At 28.6% G+C, this 18103-nt stretch overlaps 2 protein-coding genes across 6 annotated transcripts; both read right to left on the bottom strand.

Annotated features, from left to right (window-relative positions):
- Window positions 1-5552: 5552 nt before the first annotated feature.
- On the bottom strand, window positions 5553-8664 carry LOC106775862 (protein-lysine N-methyltransferase EEF2KMT). Of its 2 annotated transcripts, none has more exons than XM_022786565.1 (10): window positions 8529-8664; window positions 8382-8451; window positions 8104-8229; window positions 7947-8010; window positions 7769-7817; window positions 7415-7499; window positions 7135-7191; window positions 6820-6933; window positions 6113-6183; window positions 5553-6002 (listed from the first exon to the last, which is right to left on the bottom strand). In XM_022786565.1, exons 1-10 carry the CDS (start codon window positions 8624-8626, stop codon window positions 5570-5572), a joined length of 1167 nt encoding a protein of 388 aa, XP_022642286.1. In that variant the 5' UTR covers window positions 8627-8664; the 3' UTR covers window positions 5553-5569. The 2 variants fall into 2 exon arrangements, with proteins under 2 accessions (XP_022642286.1, XP_014518572.1); XM_014663086.2 differs by having other exon boundaries at window positions 7769-7856.
- Window positions 8665-13839: 5175 nt separating this feature from the next.
- On the bottom strand, window positions 13840-16635 carry LOC106775435 (protein-lysine N-methyltransferase EEF2KMT). Of its 4 annotated transcripts, XM_022787176.1 has the most exons (11): window positions 16511-16635; window positions 16367-16436; window positions 16164-16289; window positions 16009-16072; window positions 15832-15919; window positions 15480-15564; window positions 15175-15231; window positions 14967-15080; window positions 14524-14594; window positions 14315-14424; window positions 13840-14235 (listed from the first exon to the last, which is right to left on the bottom strand). In XM_022787176.1, the coding sequence occupies exons 1-11, from the start codon at window positions 16606-16608 to the stop codon at window positions 14078-14080; spliced, it is 1041 nt and encodes a 346-aa protein (XP_022642897.1). In that variant the 5' UTR covers window positions 16609-16635; the 3' UTR covers window positions 13840-14077. The 4 variants fall into 4 exon arrangements, 3 of the variants coding, with proteins under 3 accessions (XP_022642897.1, XP_014518046.2, XP_022642898.1); XM_014662560.2 differs by having other exon boundaries at window positions 13840-14424; XM_022787177.1 differs by lacking the exon at window positions 13840-14235 and having other exon boundaries at window positions 14258-14413.
- Between the last annotated feature and the right edge of the window lie 1468 nt (window positions 16636-18103).

Here is an 18103-nt window from a genome sequence, read left to right on the forward strand (position 1 = left end):
TCACATTCAAATATCCTTTATCTTCTTAATCCAAGATAAAGACCATGAAAAAATATTTAAAAAAATAAGGCTCTCATTAAATGTGCATGAAAAAAATATGAAAAAATAATGTAATTTCTTTTATTCATTTCCCATTCTATTAAGGCTTTAATTTATAAAATCTTATTTAATAATATAAAATTGTTAAATAAAATATTATAAAATTTATGAAACAAAATAAAATATATAAATGAACCAAGCTAACAAAAAGAATTAAAAACAATCAAACTCTTATAAAAGATAATTACTGAAAGCTAAGAAATCAATATGTAGTATCTTCGTCATGAATATCATCGTTTAACTTTTATTTTACTGGTATAGTAAAAAAGATAAAACATAAAAAAACACACAGCACGATAAAATATTGTACAAAAAGAGTTATTCTTAAACAATTAATTCATATCAAATATAAATTTGTTTAAAAAGAAACAAAAATAATCTCTCAATAGCATGGTTAATTTAAACGTGAGTTTAGTAAAACTTTGTGTATCCAAAATTACCTAAGATTTATGTCAAAGTTACGTCACAATGACTACGTATTAATTTATGAATTTAAATTTAAAATTTCTAGTATGTGTTATTCAGATTTCAATATTTTAAGTTTGGCCTATTTTGCTTTGACTTTTTTATTTGTTCAATTATTATAGAGATAAGTTTAAAGAGATGGAAGCAAGAAGACGGAATTCAGTGATGGAAAATATTGTTAAAGAATATTTCCAAAAACTTATGAAACATGATGAAAAATTGATTAGTATAATTAATTTTAGTATAACGCTATCAAACAACTTATTGTTCAATTTAATGTCAATAATAAAGTTTAAAAATGGATTTTCCAAATCATTAGGGCAATGCTAATATTGCTCAAACTGCAGCAAAAGGAATTTGTAAAAATACACTATAATCAATTTCTTGACATCATCCAACTTTTAAATTTTTTGGAAGATTTTCTTTTAAGTTGTTTTATCCGTCTAAAAAGAGATATCAATTCGGATGTTTCAACCAAAAACAATATATATAGCTTAAATATTAGCAAACATTTATAAAATGGCTAATTTGGAATGCATGATAGAGAATTTAACGAGAGGAAATAATTTTAGATTGGATAATGATAATTAGATAATTTTTTTTGACAACATTTGAACACTATATCTCCACAATCAATAATAATAATCATAAACACTACTATGCATCGATCAATCACATAATAAAACAAAAATAGGTTTAATAGGTTCGAAGGTCCCTATATTTGGAGGTTTGTTTCAATTGGGTCCTCCAATTTTTGAAGTGATCAATTAGGTCCCTAATTTTATCAATTTGAATCAGTAAAAGCATTTCTGTTAAATGCAGTTAACGCCGTGAAGTTTTTGAATATGTAGCACGCTGACGCTTCCAGGTGACATCATTTCAAGTGCATAGGTAGATTATAAAATGGTGAAATCTTTTTTAATTTAGGGATTTCACCTTCAAATACACCCTTTTAATTTAGGGATTTCACCCTTTTATAATCCATCTATGCACTTGTGCCACCTGGAAGCGTCAGCGTGCCACATGTTTAAAAACTTCACGGCATTAACTGCATTTAACGACTTTTATTGATTCAAATTGACAAAATTAGGGACCTAATTGATCACTTTGAAAATTGGAGGACCCAATTGAAACAAACCCCAAGTATAGGGACCTCCGAACCTATTAAACCAAAAAAATATACAGTTCAAATGTTGTCAAAAAAATATTATCTAAGTGTCATTATCAGATTTTACATATCTTGAATTTTTTTTTCTACAGTCTTTTTATTTTCGATGGTGAATAAAAGTATATTTGTAAAAGACTGACTTCTACGTTGCTCTTATTTGTTTTTCATTGGACAATTGTAAATGATATTATTTTTTTCTAGAATAATAACTTTTTGATTTTGTACTCTTAAGATAATTAGGAAGAGTTCCAAAAGTAACTCATACTCATACATATACTTATGTTTGTTTTGACACTGCAGACTTTACACACAACAATAAATTGCATATGAAACAATATTAATATTATATTAAATAGAGTGTTTCAAAGATATATTTTGATTTAAATTTTTAAAATAATAAATATATGAAACTTTTAGTATATTTTAAACTGTATTTTAATTTACTTTTCAATTTTTTATTCTATTTAACATTTTTTAATTAAAAAAAATACTATGTAACATATAAAAAAAGAAAAAAATGTAGATTAAAAAAATTATATCTATTTGTTTTTTTAAGTTTAAATTAAAATATACGAAAGTTTATAACAAATATCAAATCTAATTCAACTTTTAAAAACTAAAACATACTAACCCATAAAAAAATTGTCTCAATACATAAACAGAATAAAAAAAAAAACAAAACAATTATCCCATCCAATTGATCCTCTCCAATTTCAAGAAAATAAACTAAATTCAAAAGAAAAAAAAACTTAATTATTACAATATTTATAATCATATCATACAATAAAATTTATTTTAGACTTAATTAATTTCGTATCCTTAATAAATTTGAATTTGAGTTATGATTAAACTTTTTTTGTCAGCAAAACCATTTTTTAATATTTTAACCATTTTTAATTAAGAGTGTGTTGATTTTTTTATATATGAATAATTTTACTGAAATATCTTTATATACTAAGATGTGAAGTTTTGTAATTAATATAAAAATATAAAACAATAAACTATTTCTATTGTTAGATAAAAATAATAGTGTGTGCTGATAATAAAAGTAATTCATTGATATTTTCGATGAAAACAAAATTGTTATGTTTTTAATTACTTTTAAATTATTCAGTCTTGCACATACTTTTATATTATTTAGTCTTGTACAATAAATAATATATAACAACATTCATAATAAGTGTATCATATATTATATAGTCTTGCACACTAATTAGATTAATTTTAAAAAATATGATTTTAATAATTATATCAAAACAAGTTTTGATTCAGTTTTTATAAATATGTATATCAAATTTTATAATTAATTGTATTAATCTGAAACTAATTTAATAATTCTATATCTTAAAAATGAGATTGCGAATATTCTGAAAACAAATTATAAGTTATATCTCATGTCATACTATTCTTCACTTTGTGTTATTATAAATATCTTTTGGTTAAGGTAAAAATCTCATTTACTTCAAAACTAAAAGTATATTATTTCTAATTATGAATATTATTTCCATGAAATGGCGAAGGTTAGAATATAAAGAATACATTGTTAATATCATAAGAAAGTATTAATAATAAAATACGCACATACTAATTGAAGTGGAAGATTTTATTTATAAATTAATTTATAACAATATTGATTTTAATGTTAATATGTTAACTTATCTGAAAAATAAAATAAATTGTTTGTTTATCTTATTTTAATATTTTAAAAAATAAAAACTCACCTATTTATACAAACTTATATTTTGGTTTATAAAATTTATTTTATTTCAAAATTTTAATGTAACATCCCAATAAAACAAAACTGATTTGAGGAAAGATCCATAATTTGTTATACAGAAATATACTACATTGAACCAAAAATATAGTATAGACTTTATAAAACAAAGAGGTTATTCTAAGTTTCAGCTTTGCCACCATCTATCTCTTACTCACGAGATACACATCTTGAGCTCACACCATTAAAATGATCATTACACAAAAAAAGCAAGCACACACACAAACAAATAAAGACAATATAGTAAGCTAAAATAGCAAAAAAACATTCATGCATTTTAACACGATAATATTACATTCATAATATAAATCAAATAATACAAAAATAATCATATCAACTTTAAACTGCGACCATTCGGATACATGTATCAAACTCGAGGCCTACCCCGTGTTTGGTGAAACAACTTGTCTAAATCATACTAGTACTTCATCAAACTACCACACACCAAGGTTAATTTGTCAAACATTTATGACCATTAGACTAAAGACCTCATAGTATTTTTCACGACATATCAAACACAACACCAAAATATTCCCCGTGCAATTCCTTTTCATATCATACTTAATTTCCACTCTCCATTTCATTTGAATATCATCATAAAGGTAACACATTAAATCCATACACACATCCATGCTTAACATCCATAAAACATTCATTAATTCCACACAAGTAATTATGCATAGATAATTACAAGAAATTAGTAACCTAATCAGATTAAAACAATTAATTCAATCATAATTTCAAGAAATTAATAATCTAATTACATAAAAATAATTATGCAATCATAGAAGTATAATTTCTAATTCATTCTATCAAATAATATAAGACTATTTTTAACTAATGACGTTTAAAAATATATATTAGTAATAAAGAATGACAAAGTACAAAACAATGTACAATTAAGAAAAAAAGAAGTATATATTAAAAGAGGGATGAAAAAAATGTTGAAGAAGTGAAAATGTATTTTAATTTATAAATATAGTAGTACAGAGAACGAAATTCATGATACGTATTTTTAGAATAAATAATTTAATACAACTCAAAACAAACTCCCTGAAACTTAATCATAGGTTTGAGATACTTTAAAATTAAAATATGTTGAATTTAAATTGTTTTTAATTTATATTTTTAATATTTTACTTAAATAAAACAACTTAAATTTATTGAATTTAAAAAAAAATTATTTAAATAAATATTCCAGTTACTACTGAATACAAGTTCATTTTAGTATTAAATATTTAATTTAATAGTCACTATTTTTTAGTTAAGATTATTTTTCAATTAAATTATTTTATATAATGTCCATAAAGTTTTTTTCTGAATTAATAATTAAAAATAAGTTATTTTTTTTATTGATATCAATCTCAATTATTTGAATTGATTCCTATCAAAATTATTATTTAAATTTTGTTAAAGAGGATTGTTTTGTAATCAATCTATGTCTTCCTTAATATTAATAAAAATAATTTTAATTAAAATTGATTAAAATTTCTCCCAATAGACACTAGAAAAACAATAATCAATGTTAATCTAGAAATTATTAATTATTATCGATAGGATACATTCTAATACTATTTTTAAAATTAAACTTTAATTCTAATCTAATTCTACACTGCTGAAGATAAAATTTTTACTCACCTATATGTTATAAATCTATTAACTTAAATTATCATTATCATCTAAAACTATATTCATATCCAAATCCACTATAAAGTATAATTTGATACCATCAAGTTTTCTATCTATAGCAAGTCTCTCACAAACTACTTATGCCTAGGCATATATTTGTTTGTCACTTCACCATGTTTTAAGGATAATGATATTTAAACAACATTTTTTTGACAATATTTGAATATCATCTACGTGTCATTATGTGATTAATCCAAAATTACTTCACAATCAATAATAATCATAAATACCACCATAGATCAATCACAGAATGACACGTAGATGATGTTAAAATGTTGTCAAAAAAAATGTTGTCTAACTATTATTATCCTTTAAGAACTTACAAGTAGAAAAGAAAAGAAAGGAAAACATAACATGTGAAAGTCAAATAATGGTTACTGCATATTACTAGAAGTGATACGTAATAGTCTTACACTGGCTTGATTGTATGATTGCATGAAGCAGAGGAGATTTAATGGCTTCAATGAATCAGTAAGATCCACAATATCAAGGTTACCCTGTGTCCCTAAGGTCAGAAAATAGTTGAAAGTTTCAATGTTCCTGATAACATATGCAATATAAGCCACCGGTGCTTCCTTTGACATGCTGCTACTACCATCATTATATATTGCTTTGCATCTACCATCACATATTTCAATATCATTTTCATGTCTTGCTTCACCATTTCCAAGTTTAATGTTCGGAGAGAGGTTCTTGCAACTTGAATGTTGTCTGCAGAAACTGGAATTCATCTGATTTAAAAGAATGGCAAGTACTCGAACAAGATGTGGTAAACAAGCTGGATCATATATTACATCTGCACCCAAACTGAAATAGTAATATATTAAGGAATGACATTTGAATTCTGAACAAATTTAAAGAAACAGTATGAGAAATTAAGTTCAGTAATTGAGTAGAAACTTCAGTTGAACTCTTACACAAGATCTGGCATAATTTCTTGAAGTTGACTTTCTGATGCAGATTCCCAGGGCAGATACAAGCATTTTACCTGAGTGAGGTGCATGGATCAGTTCATAATACAGAAACTTGGTAACATATACAACAATACAGTTTATATTCTCTTCTATCTCACACTTGCTAAAATCCATTACTTGAGAAAAAGGTTTTCAAAAGAATGCAGATCTAGACAATTTTGGTTTTAGCTTTTATTACAATTTATCAACACAGAATAGACTGCAACAAAAAGGACAAAATAAAACTTCAAAAAGAAATTTTATAGATTAATCTTCTATGGACAAACATATTAGAACCATACACTAAAAATGTATGAAACTCAAGATAAGCACATCAACACTCTGCAAGTAGAAAGTCCATACATACCAATACTGAAAATTGATATGTATATTTCAGTTTAGCAAATAGCTCAATATCATATGCATATCTATAGAATCTTCCTAATTAGAGAAAATATGTATATGATCTTGTAGATTATTTGTTTCCTTATTTCCCTTTTCTTGAAGATTAGATTGCTATAAATAGAGGTAAGGAGAATGTAATTACTATGAATGAAAATAATAAAATCATTCTCTTTTTCAAGTAACCTGAGAGAAGATGTTGTGAGGATAAAATTTTCTATACACGAAAAGAAAAGTACAATGCACAGTCTATGCAAATTCAGACTCACCTTGTTTGGATCTTTGTTTCCTTCTGTCATATTAGCCTCAACATTGAGGTGGTTCAACTCCAAATTAAACTTCATGTTAGCTAAAGTTGATAGGTCACCGTCACTTAATATCACCTGTTGAGAGACAATAACAAGCTTCCAGTTGACTAAATTCAACTACAAATATCACCTAATATTGCCCATATAATAACTAAACAAATAGCACCATTTTATAGTTTAAATTTCAGTGTTCTAGCTAAAACATCATACTTTGATAACAAAAATGTCATCATTGAACATGTTCATGCATGAATCAGCAAGTATAATTGGCCATACCTGGGAAGCTTTCACATGGGCTAGACATAATCCAACTAAGCCAACTCCTGAACCAATCTATTCCAAATTTTTAAAAGATGCACCAGGGTAAGAACAGATGAAAGCTAATCTTAATGTGACAAATGAAATGACAAAAAAGTTAGAAACTAAAACACTTAGAGCACAATTACATCTTAGAGCCTCTCTGATAAGTGAAGGTAATCACATAATTGTCTCATCATCATCACATGAATGGATAAACATTATTATTATATTTAACAAACTCAAACATAGAACTGACCTCAAAGCATGATTTATCAGAAAATAATTCTGGATGAGAAAGTATTAACTCGGACAAAAACAGACTTGATGGCCATATTGAGCACCTACATAACCAAACCAATATCAATTTCTAAGAATTAATGCTGATTCCAAAAACATACACTTGACATATGAATATTGATAGAAGAATTATGATAAGTACTAAATTTTCCAAAAAAATGATATTGCTGAACTCGACAAAAGTTGAATTATGAAGCAGAAAGATCACTGGTTATCATTTAAAAGAACTTCTGCATTGACAAACATCACATAAGGGCGTTTAAATGTTACATTCTATATGCATAGTCTTTAATGATATGAAATATAAGCATACCCAGTATCACCTTCAAGCATGTTTAGAGAACACTGCAACGAAAAAACCACTGTCCTCGAGTGTGGACAACTTAGTAGTTTAGAACAACCTAGTCATTCCAATTCACCAGCCCAAGAAAATCTGAATGAAACAAAATCATAAGAATAAATGAAGAAACATAACCAGAATCAAGATTTACCCTCAGGAAAAAGAAATGAAATTCTTTTGCAGATTCTTGCATCTCTCTTCGCGAAACTATCATCCTAGCACAAAAGAAAGAAAATCAAGAAAAAAAAAAAAAACTCTACAACCAGAACAAAAAAAATGCTTGCAGAAAGTCATTGATGGAATAAAACCTTAAACGATGTCATGTAGTGAGCATAAAGTTCGTACAAATTGTCCAACACATAACCACGGTCTGACTCAACTTGACTAATAAGTTTCTTGAGAAAATTCTTCAGGTAGGGAGCATGAAAATCACCCTGCATTTATCATTCTATCAGATCAATGAAGCCCAGAGAAGAAAATTAGTTTGGTGTAGTTAAATTCTTTTTCACTTCTTGTTTTTTTTTTTTTTTTCTTTTACAAGTGTTAAAGAAAAGTTAATCTGCCCAAATAGAAAAATAAATATTACAGGAGCGGAAAGGCAATGGTCCCAGATGAATTGTTGAACTTGTTCCGTGATTGAGCCTCCGCCACAAGCCCTGCAAATCTATTTGTGTCACTGCTATTTGAAGTCTCACTGAAATACAAAGGAAAAAGTAGTAAAGAAAAGAGAAACCTGGCATGGGAGATTACACAGTGAGAAGGTTCCATAGCTAGGATTGAAGAAAGTAAATGGCGAGAAGAAGGCAGGGAAGGATCTAAGTCTTCCTCCATCGCCACTTCCTTCCACTGTTCAGTTCCGCCTCAGACAACCTCCTATTTTATTCAAAACATGTGCTTTTATATGTCCAAAACAAACTCCTAAAATTTATTTTATTCTTTGTTTATGTTTTTTTAACTTCAATTTTAATAAAATAAAAATTTATTCCTTCAAATTACTAAAAAAAAAACTGATATTTTTAATAAAAATATGTCCATTTTCTTTGTTTCATTCAAAAATAAGATACTAATCATAATTTAGTTAAAAATACGTTTGGTGGAATTAACCAAATATATTTTAACAATTTAAATAATTTATATATATATATATATATATATATATATATATCCAAAAAATACGATTTATTCTACTTCAGAAAAATTATGTACCTTAAAATCAAAACACATTCTAAAAAGTTTATTTCAGATATACAATAAAAGAAAAGGAGAATGGTAAGATGTAGAAATAAAAACCCTAAATTGAATTCATTAATTTTGGTAATTTGAGTAGATACATTATTTTTGTTTCTTTTTTATAATTCTCTTAATCAATTAGATGAATTGAAGATTAAGGGAGTTTTTATTTTTACAAGTGTTAATATTTGAATTCAAATTCGTTCAGAATTATCATTTCATTCCGTAGAACTCCTGTCACGAGTTAAGAGTTAAGATGTTTTTGTTTATATATGACGTCAATATTTCAAACTCAAGTCTACTCAGATAATATAATTAGGTTAATATTTAGGTATTTTATGCTTTGTATCTATGGTGTCACAATTTTGTTTTTAAAATATTTATTAAAAAATTAAAAGAATATTTAAACTAAACAATATAAAACTATTAAATGTATTTAAATTAGTTTCTCTAAAAATATTTGATAGAATTAAACATGAGTATATTTTAGGAATTAAAAATGTGTTTAAGCATAAAATTGTTACCATTTTTAAATTATAACTCAATATTTGCTTCGGAATGAAGGAATTTTTTTTACAATTTGAATTAAATCAACCCATTTAATTTAAAGCTAAGCCACTAATCTAACTCATCTTACTTAAGCTATTTATTAATGGACATGTTTCAACCTTTTTGGAAATTTTAAATAAATGTCAATATTTTTCAACTATGTATTTAAGTTAATATATTTATAAATTAATTTATGAAAATAGTAAGACCTATGATAAAGTCTTTCAAACTATAATGTAGTAAAAACAATTATTTATTGTTAACTAATAATTAAATATTAGATTAAATATGTTTTTAGTTGATAAACTTTTGATACATTTTAGTCTTTAAATTTTAAAAAATAATTTAATACATTTTAATTTTTAAACTTAAAATATACATACATACATACATATATATATATATATATATATATATATATATATATATATATATATATATATATATATATAAAATGTTTTACATATAAAATATTTAGGGTTTTTTTTCCCTCGTGACACTAAGGAGTTGTTCTCTCCTTCTTTCTCCCCCACAAAACACATCAACTTTCCAAACACTCTCTCGGAAACTAACACTCTCTCGGAGACTAACAAATGAGCATTCGTTATAGAAACAATTTGTTCATCTTTAACAATCTTTTTTTCCCAGAAGAACACAAACATTTCTCAAGGAAACCCTTCTCTTACCCCCCACACTAGTGCAATAATTAGGAACAACTTGAGTGAAACCAAACACAGTAAAAAGGTCAACAATGAACACAGACTGCAACAACCTGCTCTAATAGAAATTATGCAATTGAACACTACTATTAAATTCCTAAATACCCTTTAGATATCAATTGTCATTGATTGACTTCATTTTCTAAACACTTCCAAACAAAATAAAAGGTTTAAGTAACATATAACATCACCGCTGATTTTCTATGGTACACTGCATTGGAAGAAGCAAGTGAATTATACAAATACTTTTAGGATGAAGACGCTAATTGCTTCATTTTAGCTTGTAAAATGACTCGTGTTTCATCTGCCACGTTTTTTTTTTTGGATGCAACCTGCAGTGAGATTTGTATAAATTCATTTTTTTTTTAAATAAGGTAAAAGGTAATATGAGAGTGCTTGGAAAGCTGATGGGTTTTGTGGAGAAGGAGAGGGAGAGGGGGAGGAAGAAGGAGACGACGACGACAAAGGAAAAAACCCTAAATTCAGGGTTAGTGGAAGATGAAGCTGACGTGTCAATTTTTTTTTTTAAATTCAAAATTCACACCTTATATTACTCTGTTGTGTCATGTATGAGAGAGTTCAGTCTGTACCGTTAAATATTTGATGCCGTAACGAAAAAGGATTAATTTGAACTGTTTTTTCAAAAGTTGAAATCAATTGTTACGTACAAAAAAAAAGGTAGGACCATTCTGAACATAATCCCCCAAACTAAGGACCAAAAGCAGTATTAAGCCATATTTAAATTGTTTATAGAGTGTTCCTCCCTGCACCTCCAAATTTACCTTATTACCCTTAATTCATTTAATAAAGTCAAACTATAATTAATGAATAAACCTTACACACCCACCCCTTCCTAGTCTAGGAGTTTTTCAAGGGCTTTCACTGTTTTATTGTTTTGGTGAGGTGCAGGGAGCTGCTTCATTCATTTCACTTAAAGCTTTCACTTTTATATTTTTAGGTTTAAACCTCTTTTTGGTCCCTAAGTTATAAGTGGATGTTCAGTTTAGTCCCCGGTTTTAAAAATGTAAATTTTTGGTCCCTAAGTTATAAAAAATGTATCAAATGAGTCCTTTTTTAACTTGAAATACTGTTTTTGGTTATTTCTTAACAACTGCTACATCTTTAGATTACTTTGATTTGTTTCTTAATAATAACAGCACTTTAGATTACTCTTTGTACTTTGACCATGAAAATAAAAAAAGGACTCATTTGATACATTTTTTATAACTTAGGAATCACATGTTTACATTTTTAAAAGCGGAGACTAAACTGAACATCCGCTCATAACTTAGGGACCAAAAAGAGGTTTAAACCATATTTTTATTGTTAACCTGTGTTTGTGATTTGTGATGGTGATTGTGGTTGCTGCTGATTGTGGTGTTGTTTGCTACTGTTTTGGACTTTGAACATAGACGAGAGAGGAAGAATGAGAGGAAGAAGAAGAGCTCCCCCATGTTAGTACATTTTTTATTTTGCCGCACATCAAGATGCGGCAGAGCCAAACTAGTGATTGAGTTGCAGTTTTGAAGAGACAAAACAACTAAAAAAATCTATTAACAAATATTGAATCAAATAAAAAGAAATAAAAAAAATTAAAATTAATAATCATATATATTAAAAAAAGAAATAAAATAACAAAAGTATCGCTTATTATAATACTTAAATAAATACAAATAAAAAAAATATAATATTTAACAAAATAAAATTTACGCATAGGGATAATAATAATTATTTAATTAATAAATAATTTAAAAAATTTCTAAATTCATAAACAAAAAAAAATTAACTAAAATTATATACATAAAAAATCATATAAAAAATATTTAAGAAACAAATAAACCAATTTACGAAAATATAGTTTAGTGATAATAAAAATTATTTAATTCAATAAATTAATAAATACTTAATCTAAATTCATAATTAATACTTAATCTAAATTACATTAATAATAAATAATATATAAATTTTTATAAACTTAAAAAAAATTAAGTAAAATTAACAAACAAATTAAAATTAGAAAAATAACAACTTGAGAAAAACTTCACAAACATTGAAAACTCAAAACGCAGTCTGATATGCGTTTGCCTCAATCCGAAGTTTGAACTGCGTTTTATCCAAGCCGCATTGCGATATGCATAGAATGAAGATGTGCACCCCCAAAACTTTACCAACCGCATCTCCACCGGCGGTTGCCTTCTGCTGCTGATCCAGCTACGACACGACTACATCCGCCGTTCGTACTGCGGAGGCGTCCATTTGCGGTTCGACAGCACCCCCAAAACCCATCCGCCATTCGTACTGCTGGAGAGTTTAACCACATTACCATTTGCGGTTTGATATGCGGCACCCCAAAACCCATCCGCACTTCTTACTGCGGCTGTCGTTAACCGTGGTGTGATTTGCGGTTAACCCTCCTCGCATCCCATTCGCTTCATGTAAACACACACACACACTTTTTGATACACAGTACAGTTCATTTACAGAGTTGCAACCACAAATCACAAAACATGATTCTCACACAAGATCTACGAGAGGAAAAATAGATGCCAAAAAAAACTTAAAACACGATCTGAGAAAAAACGAACAACTGATACCCAACTACTCCACTCGAACGCAACAAAAAGATAGCAGCTGCACAGGTTGGAGGGGTGGACAAGAAGACGGGTAAAGAGTAGAATAAAGAAAGGGGGTGTAAGGTTTTTTTTCGTGTGAGTTGCGGTTAACTTTTTATAAACCTTTTTATAAACCCAATGAATAGGGTAACAGAAGTAAGGGTAGGGGTACAGTCGGTATTAAAGGAAAAATAAGAGGTGCAGGACGAGATCACGAAAGTATAGGGAGGAACACTCTTGTTTATATTATTTGACATATTCATTCTTCAATATTAATTAAAATAACATGTTTGACACACAAATTGTATTTTAAAAACTATATTAATTTATTTTTAAAATTTAATGACTAAAATATATCAAAATTTTAAAATTCAATAACTAAAATTATATTTAACTTTTAAATATTTTATGAAAAGTAATAGGTTATAAATATTTTAAAATTTTCATAGATAATAATTTTTAACTAGTTTCCAAGTTGTGAGAATGATTAAAATTCATGTTCAATTATCAAATTGTAACGAAAACTTGTTAATTAAGTCAGGAGTAGTTACTATACTTTTAAAAGAAAAAAAGAATTGTTATGTTTATCGAGTTAGTATTTTTTATCTTTTTCTTAAACCTTATTATTTATTACATGTTATGGTGACTGAAACACAACATAATGTATATATAAAAACTACTCCTGAAAAAGGATCACCAAAAATGAATTTTGAGATATACAAAAATATGAACACCATTATTAATTATAAAATACACAAACACAAAATAATATACAAATTAATGTGTGAATTATGTTACAGCCTATACTTAAATGTCCAACTCACTCAACATTTTTATAAGGGCTGCGGGAAGTATCTAATAAGAAAATAAAGTATAATATAAAAATAGAAGAATTATTCTTAGATAATTGAGAAATAAAAGTAGTCAGTGACAATCCAAAAGAAAGAAGAGAAATAGTGTTGAAAATGTTAATATTGAAGTAGATTAGATCTAGAGCATAACCTAAGCCTGATCTAAAATCATTAGTTATTGCTTCTAAGTAAAATAAAAAGAAAAAGGAAAAGATAACGTGAAATTCAGATACTAGCTATTTTTATTATTGCCAGTTATACGCAATAGTCTTACACTGGCTTGATTGTATGATTGCATGTAGCAGAGGAGATTTAGTGGCTTCAATGAATCAGTAAGGTCCACAATATCAAGATGAGCCTGTTTTCCCAGGGACATGAAATAGTTGAAAGTTTCAATGTTTCTGATAACATATGAAATATACGCCACCGGTGCTTCCTTTGGCAGGCTGTAACTATCATCATTATGGCTTGCTTTGAATCTACTGTGAGATATGTCAATAGCATGTTCATGATTATGTTCACAATTTTCATGTTTAATGTTTGGGGAGATGCCCTTACAACTTGCATGCTGTCTGCAAAACTCCAAATTCATCGGATTCAAAAGAATGGCAAGTACTCGAACAAGATGTGGTTGATAAACAGGATCATATATCACATCTGCACCCAGACTGATAATAATATAATAAGAATGACAACTGAATTCCGAAAAAAATGGAAAGAAGAATATACGAAATTATGTCTCAAAAGTTGTATAGTTAAACCCTCACACAACATCAGCCCTGATATCTTGGAGTTGACTAACTGATGCAGATTCCCACGGCAGATACAAGCATTTTACCTGGGATACATGATCAATTCATAATACCGAGACTTAATAAGTACAGTTCAGGTTATATTCTCCTTTATATAGACAAGAAGAAAACCCATACTTTAAAAATGAAAATGTTGTCAAAGGGATGGAGAATCCACTATCAGATGAACAAAATTTGAAAACGAAAATTCAAAGGTTGACTTCCATGAACAAATCAACTATCACATGTTCAAGCTCTAGAAACTGTTGTAAGGAATAAGGGGATGGGGAAAAATACTGGAAATTACTAATTGAACCGGTTTAGCAAAAAGCTCAGAGTATCTACCATATAGTGTGAGGATAGCATTTTCTATATATGAAAGCAAAATCCTGTGACAGTCTATTCAAATTGAGACTGACCATGTTTTGGTCATTGTTTCTTTGCCGCATGCCAGCTTCGACATTCAGGTGGTTCATCTCCAGATTAAACTTCATATTAACTAAAGTTGATAGGTCACCATCACTTAATATCACCTGTTCATAGATGATAATTACAATTGCTTTTTTATTAAATTTAATTACAATAATATCATCTAATATTACCCATGTAATAATTAGTTGACCATACCTTAGAAGCCTTCACATGAGCTAGACATAATCCAATTAAGCCAACTCCTGAACCAACCTACTTAAAATTTTAAAAATAGTACACCAAGGTATAATAAGAACAACTAAAAGCTAATTTTAATGCAACAAACAAAATGACAAATTTATAAACAGAACACAAATTTCAAACTTTGTAAAGGGAGAATTATATCTCAGCCTCTCCCATAAGTGATGATTATCACAAAATTGTTGCATGCAAAGCTATTCATGATTGGATAATACTAACATTTCTAGTGGATTAAAAAAATTCTTAAATATGTTACTAACCTCGAAGCATGTTTTATTAGAAAATAATTCTGGATGAGAAAGTATGAACTCAGACAAAAACAGACCCGGTTTCCATATTGAGCACCTGCACAACCAAACAAATACCATCTTTAAACTTTAATGCAAGTTCCACAAACATATGCATATTCAGGGAAGAATTATTTGAAGCTGTCCGTAGATAGATCCAACTAATGCCCAAATTAATGGTGTTGCTGAAGTCAACACATGTATCAAAGAGCAAGAGTACTGACTATTATTTAGAAGAACTTTGCATTGACAAACAACACATAAAAACCTTGAAATGTTGCATTCTATTTGCAACAGTTTCTTATGATATAAAATATGAGCATACCCCGTACCACCTTCAAGCATGTTCCGAGAACACTGCAATGGAAAGACCAGTACCCTAGAGTGCGGACAACTTTGCAGTTCAGAACAACCTAGGCATAACAGTTTACCAGCCAAAGTAAGGTGGATGAAACAACATCATAAAAATAAATGCAGAAACATCACTCTAATCACTATTTACCATCAGGAAAAAGAAACGAAATTCTTTTGCTGACTCTGGCATCTCCCTTCTCTAAACTATCATCCTAAAAAAAAGGAAAAAGTAATAAAATCCTGAAAAAATCTCTGTAAGAGCTAAAAAAGGAAGCTTGGAGAAAATTGTTGATCTAAGAAAACCTTGCATGATGTCATATAGAGAGCATAGAGTTCGTACAAGCTGTCCAAGACATAGCCATGGTCGAACTCAATTTGAGCGATGAGTTTCTTGAGGAAATTCTTCAGGTAAGGAACATGAAAATCACCCTGTATTTAGTATTAAAATACGATCAATGCAACTATAAGGCAATTTAAAGAAAATAAAAAGAGAAAACAAAAATTACAGGAGAGGAGAGGCAATGGTGCCAGATGAATTGTTGAACTTGCTCTGTGATTGAGCCTCCACCACACTCCCTACGTACCGAATTCAGTCACTACTTTTCGAAGTCTTACGTAATAAAAAGACGAAGGAGCAATGAAAGAGAAACCTGGCATGGGAGATAAGGCATTCGGAAGGTTCCATGGCGAGAATTGCAGAGAGCAGTCGCTGGCTACATGGGAGAGAGGGATCCAACTCTTGCTCCATCGCCACCTCCACACTGCATCAACCTCCCCCGCCATTCAAAAAATGGGCCTTTTCACTGCAAACGCGGGCTTTCAATGTTACTTCAAAATTGGGCTGGGCCTCACACGTCTTACTAGACTCTCCCTTCGGTTTTTTCTTTACACACTCCCACAACTTTTGAAATGGGCTTTTTATATTTCGGGAAAGTAACTTTTCTTCTGGAATGGAACAAGCATTTTTAAATGTTCAGAACACGATTTCTAAAATAGAATTTTTAGGAACAACCTTTTCAGAATATATGAATTGTATTTTAGAACCAGCTTTCTGAAATAAAATTTCCAAGCTTTCAAGAACATATATTTTAGAACAAACTTTCTAAAACAAATTTTCAAAACAACCTTTTCGAAGCATTAAATGTTAGCTTCCAAAATAACTTTTTGTGAACAAGCTTTCTCTCTTAGTTCTTGTTTACTTGAATGGATTTGAGAAAGAGTAATTGAGAAGATTTGATGATACATTTTTTTTTGTTATTTATTTAAATAAATTTGGTAGTAAGTGAGAGTGAATTTGAAAATAAATTTTTTTAATCTGTCATATAAATTAAATCCTACCCTAATTCTCACAAATTTTACTTTCAAATCTACCCTCACTTACCTCCAAATTTATTCAAATAAACAACAAAAAAATTTATCATCAAATTCTCTCAATTACTCTCCTCCAAATCTACTCAAGTGAACAATGCCTTAGTTTTCTTCTTCCTCTCAAAGAGGGTCGCGTCATCATTATACTGCCTTATTATGAAGCACTAATAGAGGTGGGCAAACTGCTCCATAGTGTACTGCACTATAAAAAAATATAATTAACTATAAACTAGTTTTAAAAAACTACACTGAACTAAAAAATAGTTCAGAATAACTGAACTGAACTATTTTTTAGTTCACTTAATCCAATGCAGTTCAGTTAACTCTTTTTTAATTAACTATATTTTATTTGCCCAATACAAAACCATAAGAAGTGTCTTCTCAAAGAAGAAAATGCATGATAAACAACTGTGGTAGAGAGAAAAAATAGATGAGAACGAGAGGTTTCCATGAATGAAGCAAAATCCTACAGGCAATATAACAAAACCGCAATACAAATTTCAACCATCAAACCCCATCTCTATTACATCAAAAGGCATCTTAAAACAGTGTTATCCATAGCTGAATTAAATATATATTCTAAGACTTTTTGGGAGATTTGGTAGGCTTAGATGAAGATTTAGGCTCCTTATAAATTTTATCAGACTTCTTGGAAAGCAAAACCAGATTAATACCCGTAAGACAGCACAGAGAGGCAAAGGCCACCAACCACGATGACAAGCCTTCGACGACGACGGACCACGATGAGCCTTCAATGGTGAACCACGACCACGAGCCTTCTATTAAAAGGATTAAAAATTCTGATGTATTATTTCAAAGAATAGAGTACCATATATATACATACAAGGATCCTATAATCCTTCATCTATTAAAGG

The sequence above is a fragment of the Vigna radiata genome, chromosome 10 (genome assembly GCF_000741045.1).
Source record: "Vigna radiata var. radiata cultivar VC1973A chromosome 10, Vradiata_ver6, whole genome shotgun sequence".
NCBI lineage: Eukaryota > Viridiplantae > Streptophyta > Magnoliopsida > Fabales > Fabaceae > Vigna > Vigna radiata.

What these genes read in the sequence shown, in the direction of transcription:
- LOC106775435 (XM_014662560.2), bottom strand. Translation starts at nt 16,608, where the DNA reads ATGGAGCAAGAGTTGGATCCCTCTCTCCCATGTAGCCAGCGACTGCTC. An exon ending in TGCCTTATCTCCCATGCCAG is followed by an intron (nt 16,437 to 16,510) that starts GTTTCTCTTTCA and finishes TTCGGTACGTAG; the next exon opens with GGAGTGTGGTGGAGGCTCAA. An exon ending in CTCATGTGAAGGCTTCTAAG is followed by an intron (nt 15,081 to 15,174) that starts GTATGGTCAACT and finishes ATCTATGAACAG; the next exon opens with GTGATATTAAGTGATGGTGA.
- LOC106775862 (XM_014663086.2), bottom strand. Translation starts at nt 8,626, where the DNA reads ATGGAGGAAGACTTAGATCCTTCCCTGCCTTCTTCTCGCCATTTACTT. An exon ending in ACCATTGCCTTTCCGCTCCT is followed by an intron (nt 8,230 to 8,381) that starts GTAATATTTATT and finishes TGATAAATGCAG; the next exon opens with GGTGATTTTCATGCTCCCTA. An exon ending in GAAATTATGCCAGATCTTGT is followed by an intron (nt 6,003 to 6,112) that starts GTAAGAGTTCAA and finishes TTACTATTTCAG; the next exon opens with TTTGGGTGCAGATGTAATAT.